At 51.4% G+C, this 10347-nt stretch overlaps 1 protein-coding gene across 1 annotated transcript; it reads left to right on the top strand.

Moving 5' to 3' along the window:
* Nucleotides 1-5454: 5454 nt before the first annotated feature.
* On the top strand, nt 5455-9321 carry GDF15 (growth differentiation factor 15). Its single transcript, XM_035117275.2, has 2 exons — nt 5455-5752; nt 8543-9321. Exons 1-2 carry the CDS (start codon nt 5455-5457, stop codon nt 9319-9321), a joined length of 1077 nt encoding a protein of 358 aa, XP_034973166.1.
* The last annotated feature ends 1026 nt before the right edge of the window (nt 9322-10347 follow it).

The following is a 10347-nucleotide window of genomic DNA, read 5'->3' as shown; positions in this document are numbered from 1 at the left end:
GGAAGACCTGCCCCAGGTGGCTTTTATATCGGGGTGCGGCCTAGCACGCCCCGCCGAAGCCTGGGCCTCGATTTTCACTCCACGCCCGCCGCCAGCAGAGCAAGGGCGGGCTCGTCAAGCTCCACGTGTTAGGAGGCGCGCGGTCGCCATGGCGACGGGAAGCCGGAACGGGACGGCGCGGGAACTACGAGTCCCGTGGGGCCTTGCGTTTATTTGCAAAGCGAAAGGAAAGGGGTGGGATGGCTGCAAGTTCTGCTGGGAGTTGAAGTTTTTTTTATTTCCTTAAGCAAGGGGTTCATCGGAGGAAGGGCGCGCCCTCTTGCGAATAAGTTGCTTGTTTGCGTTTGTAAACGGTGCAGATGTGCTTTAAAAAGCACACCCACCATCTACCTGATTTTATCTATGTGCAGTATTTATTCCTTTTTTACATATATGCTTTTATTGGCATCAGAATCGGATGCAGCCCAATAATACTATACAGTAAAGTACTACACTTCCATTTTTTTAAAATGCAAAAAGTGGTTTACAGTCATAAATAGGAGAGAGAAAGCGTGCCTCTGCCCATCTACAGAGTGCTTGGGCACTCATCAATGGAGAGAATCATAGAATCGTAGAATCTTACAGTTGGGACCCGAGGGCCATCTAGTCCAACCCTCTGCAATGCAGGAATCTCCGCTAAAGCACCCATGACAGGTGGCCATCTGACTTCTGCTTAAAAACTTTGAAGGAAGGAGAGTCCAGCACGCACCTAGACAAGTGGAGGCTGGTGCTGGGGGAGGAAGTCTAGCTCCAATAACAACGTTTGAAATGGGTTCCTCAACTCCTCCATGGTTGGGTGGGATCCAGGTCAAAACTGGCCTTTTGGTCCTCTGCTCGCTTCCATCAATGATGACGATGGATTTGTGGAATGGCAAGAATCCCCGTCCAGCTGCTGCAGCAGGAAGAAGCTCTTCTCAGAGTTTGCCTGGAAGCAGCCTCAATGAATTCTTCTGCTGTGGAATCTTTTTGGTCTCACTGACACCTCCCAGGTTGTTTTCACTGCCCTTTTAGGGGACCCTGAAATGACACGCTTTCTTTGTGGGAAGGGCTGCCGATCTCCCGGGAAAAGCATCCGCTTTGCACACAGAAGGTCTCAGAAGCTTCCATTCTCCAGGGATGGCTGAGAGAAACCAATGCCAGCCTGTGTAGACAGAACCAAGCTCACAGAAGCAGAAGGACTTCTCTGCGTTGCCGACCTGATTGGGTTTCCGAAAACAGGTGCATTTGAAACCCGAAAGGGCTTTTCGTTTGAGATGTGCATGCTCCTTTCCTCTGCACCCCACATGGTGTCAGCTTATGAGTCACCCCGTTGCTCAACGCCAGCAGGGAAATGTTGGAGAGGACATCCTTAATTAGACCACTTTTTCCAGTGGGGGTTATGCAAAGGCCTTTCTCTTGCGGTGGGTTGTGGATCTCAAAGCAACCAAGTACCCTGAACGACAGGCCCCGCAAGCCGAACCTGAGAGCCACGGCGGCTGTTTCTCTGCTTGCAATGCCCAGCGAATCCAGAAACGTTTGCTGTCTCCAGCAGTGAAGGGGGAGAACACCGCCGTTGTGGCTGGTAGTAGCCCTGGGCAGCCTTGCATTTGTCTAGCTTTCTTCCGAAGCCACCCAAGCTGCTTCTTGTGGGGTCCAGCTCAGCAGCACCTCTTCACTGACCGCTGCCCTATCAACTGAACTGCTCCATGCCAGTTCGGCACACACAAGCACCCAACATATCTGGAGAAAGTCTTCTTGAATCTCCAAGTGTCCCTATTTGCTAGGGACAGTCCTGGGCTTACAGAAGCCGCCCCGGTTTCTGATTTGATCCCGGAATGTCCCGCTTCCCCCTTAGGATGTGTCTATTTTCATCAGAGAAATGTAGGGCTTACCCCTGAGCCAAGGAGATAAGTAACTATGCAACCTTTAGACAGGGCCGTCTCAAGCATGTCGGGCGCCCGGGCGCCGTGGTGCAGAGATCGCTCCAGCGCCCCCTCCCTTGTGGGTGGGCGCAGCGCGCAGCATGGCTTCCGCACAGCCCCGCGCCACCCAGCCTACCCCTAGAGCCGGCCCTGCCTTTAGAAGGCACCTGAAAGCAGCCCCATATAGGGAAGTTTTTTTTCAATAGTTAATGTTTTATTGTGGTTTTATATATGTTGGAAGCTGCCCAAAATGGTTGGGGCAACCCTGTCAGATTGGCTGGGTATAAATACAGGGCTGGCTCTAGGTAGAGTCCCGGCGGCGCAGTGCGCCAGGGCGCTGGGCTGGTAGGCGGGGCGCTGTGCGGCAAAGCCGCGCGGAAGCCATTCTGCACCCAGCGAGGGCAGGGGCGCCGGAGTGATCTCCGCCCCTCAGTGCCACTGCTCGAGACTGCCCTGTATAAATAATAAAATTATTGTTAAATAAAAAAATTCCTTCAGTAGCACCTTAAAGACCAACTAAGAAAGACCAACTAAGTTTTTATTTTGGTATGAGCTTTCGTGTGCATGCACACTTCGTCAGATACACTGAAACAGAATCCACCAGACCCTTATGTATATTCAGAGGGTGGGGGTGATGGGAATGGGTGATGGGCTGATAGGAGTGGTAAACCTGTTGATGACTGTTAACAACTGCTGATGACTGCAATTGGTCCTGCGGGGGAAAGCAAGGACTGAGGCGTCCCTATTTTCACCAGAGAAATGTTGGAAGTTATGCTTAAGTTATCTCCCCCCAAAAAACTAATATCCCATACAGTAACCCCAGTCACCCCCAATTCAGACTCCTCTCTCTAAATCCATTGCCTGAACAGGAGCACTCAGATCATTAGAAAAAATGATTTGGGGATGTGGGCCACACCCTGCGAAGCCCTGCTCCCCCCAAACCAGCCCCCCAGCATCCCATAAAGCTTCTCCCCACCCTATAAGGAACAGCTCTCTGGTCTCATAGAGGCGAAACATTCGCAAACAGCTCCAAAGCCATGCTTTCAGTGAAGGTTTCCCAACAGAATTGGCTTGCGGCTTCTCAAATATGGTGAGGAATTTGTTCCTTGCCCCAGAGGGGAGGTTGTGAAATAATTGTGAGAGTCTTGGGTTGCAGGTCCCCTAGTGATGGGGGGAGGCGTATGGGATGCAACGGCAATGACGCCCTCGTGAATCAACATCGCTTGCAACTCCAATGTTTGGACGGGTTCATTCCACACGGATTTTATGTTTTATGGCTTCCGCTGCCTTGTAAATCGCCCGGCCGTCATTTTCGGAACGAAGGCTCTGCGGCTTCACGAAAGCTCACCACCGACTGACCCAATAATGGAAGACGCCGAATCACCGCAAAAATATTTGGATGAAAAGGAGGCCCAGATTCCCCCACCCACCCAAAAAAAACCACACTTGACGTTCCAGCCCCTTGGAGAGGGTGCGATCCGGTTTGCGCCGGGAGTCCTGAAAGGAAGCCTCGCATCAAAGGAAGGGAACATCAGAATTATGCAATTGCAGAGTTGGAAGGGATCAGGGGTCATCTAGTCCAACCCCCTGCAGTGTAATGTTGGTGGGCTCCCTCATCATTCCTGACCATTCTTGACCGATTCAGCCGAGGCTGGTGGGATTTGGGAGGCCAAATACATATGGAGGGGGCCACAGGTGACCCCCTGCCCCCCATCCTGGTCTTTTGCCTTAGTTGGACATACAAAATGACCAGGTTTAGAGGCTGATTGGAACCCGCCTCTGGTTGATGTTTTGTGTTCAGACCAGTTGCCAGAAAGGCAAAAGGCAAAGGCTTGTTTGGAGAAGGAGCAAAGTCGTAAAGAGAGCCTTCCTGGATCAGGCTGAAATCCCGATTTGAACTCTAGACCCGTCGCCGCTTTGCAAGCCTGAGCTCTGGAGGGTAGGACTCAAACCCACGATTGGCTTCAAGTTTCAAGAAAGGAGATTCCAGCTAAACATGAAGAAGAACGTTCTGGTGGTATGAGCTGTTAGACCGTGGAACGGTCTCCCTCGGGAGGTGGTGGGCTCTCCTTCCTTGGAGGCTTTTCAGCAGAGGTTGGATGGCCATCTCTCCTGGATGCTTGAGCTGAGAGTATGCCTCTCAGCCCCAGTAGCTGGAAACCACAGGGTCATCCATTACTGGCCTCGGCCCAGTATACCTGAAGGAGCGTCTCCACCCCCACCACCTGAAATTACAGAGAAATTTCAGGAACAGAGTTGAAAGAGAAGTTTCTGAATTGGAACTCATTACCAAGCTTAAAACCATGGAGCCACCTGGGATGAATAAAGACATCGGATTCTTATCTCATTATGCATGATCAACTTTCTTTAGCGCCTCAGCCCTTGCTTCCCCCCCCCCTGGACTAATTGCAGTCATCAGCAGTCGTTAACAGCCATCTACAGGTTTACCACTCCCACCAGCCCATCACCCATTCTCACCCACCCCCACCACCCTCTGTATAAGGGTCTGACACTTCTGTTTCAAGTGTATCTGAAGAAGTGTGCATGCACACGAAAGGTCATACCAAAATAAAAACTTAGTTGGTCTTTAAGGTGATGAAGGAATTTTAAATACTGAAGGAATTTTTTTATTTTGCTTCGACTCAGACCAACACGGCTACCTACCTGTAACTCCACCCCCACCGTTCTGCCCGGACACTGAAGTCCAGTGCCAAGGGCCTTCTGGCGGTTCCCTCGCTGCGAGAAGCCAAGTTACAGGGAACCAGGCAGAGGGCCTTCTCGGTGGTGGCGCCCGCCCTGTGGAACGCCCTCCCACCAGGTGTCAAAGAGATAAATTAACTACCTGACATTTAGAAAACATCTGAAGGCAGCCCTGTTCAGGGAAGTTTTTTAATGTGTGACATTTTAATGTGTTTTTAATCTTTGTTGGAAGCTGCCCAGAGTGGCTGGGGAAACCCAGCCAGATGGGCGGGGTACAAATAATAAATTATTATTATTATTATTATTATTATTATTATTATTATTATTATTATCATTATTATTATTATTATCCAGTCCAACCCCCACCAATGCAGGAATCTTGGCTCAAGCATCCATGGCAGATGACCACCCGACCTCTGCTACCCCCCCCCATCTCCCTAAGGAGGTGCAACCGTTGCGTTCCGTTTCCATTTTGGGGCTTCCCAGAAATCGGTGTCCAGTTGGGCACTGCCACAGAGAACAGCAGACCTGGCCTTTGCCCTTTCGCCTTTGCCCCCCCATCCCCACCCCAAGCACCTGCAATTGCTTCAAGGAAGAAAAGGAAAGGAAAGGGGGGAAAAAACACCAGCCAACTGTCAAAATCTTTTTCTTTTTTTTTACCCTTTTCTCTGTTTACTGTACTTCCACGTCATTGCTGACAAGTTCGCCTCGGGTATAAAGCCAAAGGTCTGGGCCAAGCGAAGGGAAGCCGAGCACAGCTCTCTGGAGAAATTCACCAGCCCCGAGGTCTCTGACTTCCCCCCACCCACCCACGATGCCCGGAGCCTCTCGCCTTGCCACCAGCCTCTGGGTGCTGTTCCTCCAGTCTCTCCTGTCTGGCATGGTTGACCTGCGACCCCACAGCCCCCAAGACGCCCACCCGCAACTGGAGGCAATCAAACGAAGCATCCTGGACCGCCTTGGGATGGAGAAGCCTCCCAGCGTGCCAGGGGCATTGGGTCAAGGTGGGCTGCAAGAGGCTCGACAGGTCTACCAGGAGATGCTGGCACAACTCAGAGCGAACCAGACTTTGCCACCAGCAGCAAAAACTGTTCATACCCTGAGGGCGAAAGGTAAGCAGCCACCGGCTTCCTTGCATTCATATATATATAAAGATTTTTACACAAAATTTGACATCATTCAGTTCGCTTTCAATCTCATAATTCCTTACGTTTCGACTTCCCAGCCGTGTGTCCACGATGCTCCTGTTGTGTTCCTTTATCTGCTGTTTATTTTCTACTGCATTATAATTTATATCACCATCCCTTGCCTGTTATTCGAATCCTGGTCGTGATTTTGTTCGACTGTCGTTTTCTTTCTTTCTTTCTTTCTTTCTTTCTTTCTCTCTCTCTCTCTCTCTCTCTCTTTCTCTTTCTCTCTCTCTCTCTCTCTTTATAGTATTTTTACTAAATTTCCAAAAAATTACACAGAAAATTCCAATGCATTTTAAAAAGAGATTTCTTTTCTATTTTCGGCTTCCGAGACCATTTCCCGTGACGTTTTCCTTATCCCCACCCCCCCTTTGCTGCATCTTCACTTTCTTTTAAAAATCATAATCATAACACAATAGTCTCTCGTTCTTTCCGCTGCTCATAGCTCAAAACCTGGTTGCGGATTCTCCCTGTTGTCATTTTCCTTCAAATAATCCGAAAAGGTCTTCCATCCTTCAAAAAAATTAGATTTGCTGTTAGCTTTGCTGATTCAACCTAGCTCAGAGATTGTCAACCTTGTTGAGTCCACGGCTCCCTTGACCAACTACATTCTTTCTGCAGCTCCCCTGTGGGGCTCAGGAGCCCAGTTATGTCCCCCCTTCCCTGCAGAGCTGGCAGCCCCTCACCCCTTTTTGAACACCCTCCCTTGTGGAGTGTTCTCTCAGCCTCCTCTCCCCTCTCCTTGGGAGTCCTCCAGGCAGCCACTGCTTCCATCCCTGGTCTCTGATCTGACCCCCCTCCCCTGCCCCAGAGATTTGTCTGCCCATTCGCAATAGCAAGGGCTGGCAGACTAGCTGGCTGGGCTCCCCTGCCCGCTTGCTTGCTTGCTTTCTCCGAAGCCACCGAAGCCCCTGGCACCCAGCACCCCCTGGCCAGCCCCAGAGGCACCATTCGCCTGTGGAGCTTGCAGCCAGGGCTGCTGCAACAAACGGCTGTGCAAGCCTTTGGGAAGCAGAGACGCCAGAGGGCATCAGGGGAGGGAGAGAAAGAAAGAAAGAAAGAGGGATGGAGGTCAGGGTTGCCCGCAGCATCCCTGACCATCATTCAAGGCACCCCAGGGTTGAAAACCACTGACATAGCTCATTACTTTGCTTATCCGTTCTTCTTTAGTAGTAGGAACTTCTTCATCTTTCCATTTCTGAGCGTGAAGAATCCTAGCGGCCGTAGTTAAACAACTTCAACATCCCTTTTGGATTTTCTATCCTTACGATTCCTAGCAGGAAAGCTTCAATGTGGTTTTTTGTTTTGTTTTGTAAACTCACTTTAAACATCTTTTTTATCTCATCGTATATCCTATCCCTAGGAGGGACCCAGGTGGCGCTGTGGGTTAAACCACCGAGCCTAGGGCTTGCTGATCAGAAGGTCGGCGGTTCGAATCCCTGTGACGGGGTGAGCTCCCGTTGCTTGGTCCCAGCTCCTGCCAACCTAGCAGTTCGAAAGCACGTCAAAATGCAAGTAGATAAATAGGAACCGCTACAGCGGGAAGGTAAACAGCGTTTCCATGTGCTGCTCTGGTTTGCCAGAAGCGGCTTTGTCATGCTGGCCACATGACCTGGAAGCTATACGCCGGCTCCCTCGGCCAATAATGCGAGATGAGCGCGTAACCCCAGAGTCGGTCACGACTGGACCTAATGGTCAGGGGTCCCTTTACCTTTACCTTTACCTTAATATCCTATCCCAAACTACCCCAGCTTTTTTACAAGCCCACCACATATTTTAAAAAAAGAACCCCCTGTTTGTTTACACTTCCAGCAGTTATCGGGGACCTTCTTATAATTCCCCCCAGACACACAAATACTCTGAAAAGAACATCCACTCTTCAGCAAAGTTCTCCCTGTCTTTTCGATATCTTTTTTTCTTTTAGCCACCATCTTTGCCCTCTCTGCCTGGTCTATCAACTTTAAAATCCATTCTTTCGTTGGGGCTTCTCCATCTTTCCACTTCTGTGTATACAGGATTCTGGTTGAGGTAGTAACGTAGATAAATGACTTGACCATCTCTTTGGGAGCCTCTGCCCCTATCATCCCTGGTAGAAATACTGCAGAGTGCTTGGGAATGGCTATTTTAAACATATTTTTAAATGTGTTATGCGTAGCAGCCGCCGGCTTCTTGGGGTGTCCCAAGGGGCAGTGGGACGAATGGTCAGAGGGAGCAGACTGGGAAGAGGAGGTGTCGGAAGCTGAAGAGGCAACAGGACTTAGTGAGCGGGGAGAGTCTGTGACAGAGAGAAGTTCAGAAGCAGGAGAGGAGGGAGGCCAAGAGGCAGAGAGGAGTCCAGCTGGGGAAGAGGCATGGGGGTCTCCCCCTTCTGCTGCAACAAGCTCCCCTCTCCTCTTGTCTCCCAGAACCAAGAGAGGCACGAAGAGGGCGGAGGAAAGGCTGGCTCCACACAGGCACCATCTCTGATTGCTTGGAAAACACTGAGGAGAGGAGCAGACCTAGACATCTATGGGGAAGACAGGGGCCTTCAGCCTCAGCCACTGATCCATGGGGCAAGGCCTACCAGGGATGAGCTGCTGTGCTCATGTGGGCTGACACCCCACCGAGTCTGTGCAGATTGTGTTCTTGCTAATAAAGAGTTAACATCGCCTGCTCTGTGTGATTTATTGCTGGCCCGCTCCTGACATCTTCCTCTCTTCATTCTCTCCACAGTTAAGCTTCTGGGGCAAGGACTGGCTGCAGGTACCGGGGACACCAGTGACCCACTTAGGCCCCTATACGGTCTGGAAGTCTCCAGGACAGCAGCGCTCAGCCAGGGCCTCCATGTCTTTCGGGCCGAGCTGACTCTGTCCAAGAAGTTCCCGGACATCCCTGGCATCTCCCAGCTCAACTCAACAGGGTTGGCTCACGTCAACATCTACAGACTGGCCGGTGGGGATGGAGAAACCCCCGTGCTCCTGTCCTCCCAGGTGGTCTCGAGGACCACACCCGTCCTCAACCTTGGAGACGCCGTGGGGCAGTGGCTAGCCAGCCCCGACCCGAGGCTCCATTTGGGTCTGGAGTTTCCCATGGATGTGGCTGCCTCCACCCTGGAAGGGAGAGAGTGGCTCCCCCTGGAGGTCGAGACGCAGGGGCGCAGGCGGGTCCGGAAGCCGAGGCAGCTGGACGAGGAGTGCGGCAAAGGCGACACCAAATGCTGCCTCCGCTCGCTCAAGGTCTCCTTTGCCGACATCGGGTGGTCCGACTGGGTGCTGGCGCCCAGCAGCTACTCCATGAGGTTCTGCGAGGGTTCGTGCCCCCACAACTACAAGCCGGCCAGCATGCATGCCCAGATCAAGGCCAGGCTCCATAGCCTGTCTGGGGAGACACCGGCGCCGTGCTGCGTCCCAGCCGCCTACGAACCCATGGTCCTCATGCATTACGCCAGCGACGGGAAGGTGGTCACGCAGCTCTTTGACGACATGATCGTCACACGCTGCCACTGTGCGTAGCAGCCTGGGGAGGGCGGAGAGAGGGGCTCTGCGGGAAGCAGCATCCCGTCTGTCTGGAGCAACAGGACAATAGGAACAGCCCAGGGTCGGTGCAAAACAGCACTTTTGGGGAGGATGTGTGTGTTCTGAACATCGTCTCTTCTTGCCAGCTGTGCACCAGTGCATTGCCCAATTGGCAGCTCCTTTTTACTACTAGGTCATCTTTTCTCAAAGGTCTGTCCTAACCAACCAGGGACCTCTTTTATCAAAAGCCCATCCCAACCAATCAGGGACCTATTTTCCCCAAAAGCCCTTCCCAACCAATCAGGGATCAAGGACCTATCTTATCTAGGTCATCTTTTCTTGAAAGTTTGTCTTAGCCAACCAGGGACCTCTTTTATCAAAAGCCCATCCCAACCAATCAGGGACCTATTTTCCCCAAAAGCCCTTCCCAACCAATCAGGGATCAAGGACCTATCTTATTTAGGTCATCTTTTCTTGAAATTTTGTCTTAGCCAACCAGGGACCTCTTTTTATCAAAAGCCCATCCCAATCAGGGCCTCTTTTCACAAAACCCTGTCCCAACCAAAGACCTCTTATCACTACACCAGTGTGGTGTAGTGGTTAAGAGCAGTGGGCTCTTAATCTGGTGAACCGGGTTCGCTTCCCTGCTCCTCCACATGCAGCTGCTGGGTGACCTCGGGCTAGTCACATTTCTTTGAAGTCTCTCAGCCTCACTCACCTCACAGAGAGTTTGTTGTGGGGGAGGAAGGGAAAGGAGAATGTTAGCCGCTTTGAGACTCCTTCGGGTAGTGATAAAGCGGGATATAAAATCCAAACTCCTCCTCCTCGTCCTCTTCTTCTTCTTCTTCTTCAAGAGCCCATCCCAACCAATCAGGGACCTCATTTCACTCAAGCCATCCCAACCAACCAAGGACCTCTTCTCTCAGAAGTCCGTCTCAACCAATCAGGGACCTCTTCCCCTAAAAACCCAACCAATGGGGGATCACAGTGTCAGTGAAACACCATTACAGGTTACAAGCACTT

This window comes from Zootoca vivipara, chromosome 6 (genome assembly GCF_963506605.1).
Source record: "Zootoca vivipara chromosome 6, rZooViv1.1, whole genome shotgun sequence".
In the NCBI taxonomy this organism is placed as follows: domain Eukaryota; kingdom Metazoa; phylum Chordata; class Lepidosauria; order Squamata; family Lacertidae; genus Zootoca; species Zootoca vivipara.
Note: the sequence above shows the minus strand (reverse complement) of the source record. Positions and strands in the feature narration are given on the sequence as shown.

Bases quoted from the DNA above. Each gene is read 5' to 3' on its own strand.
- GDF15 (XM_035117275.2), top strand. From the start codon at position 5,455: ATGCCCGGAGCCTCTCGCCTTGCCACCAGCCTCTGGGTGCTGTTCCTC. The intron at 5,753-8,542 runs GTAAGCAGCCAC...TTCTCTCCACAG, and splicing joins TCATACCCTGAGGGCGAAAG to TTAAGCTTCTGGGGCAAGGA.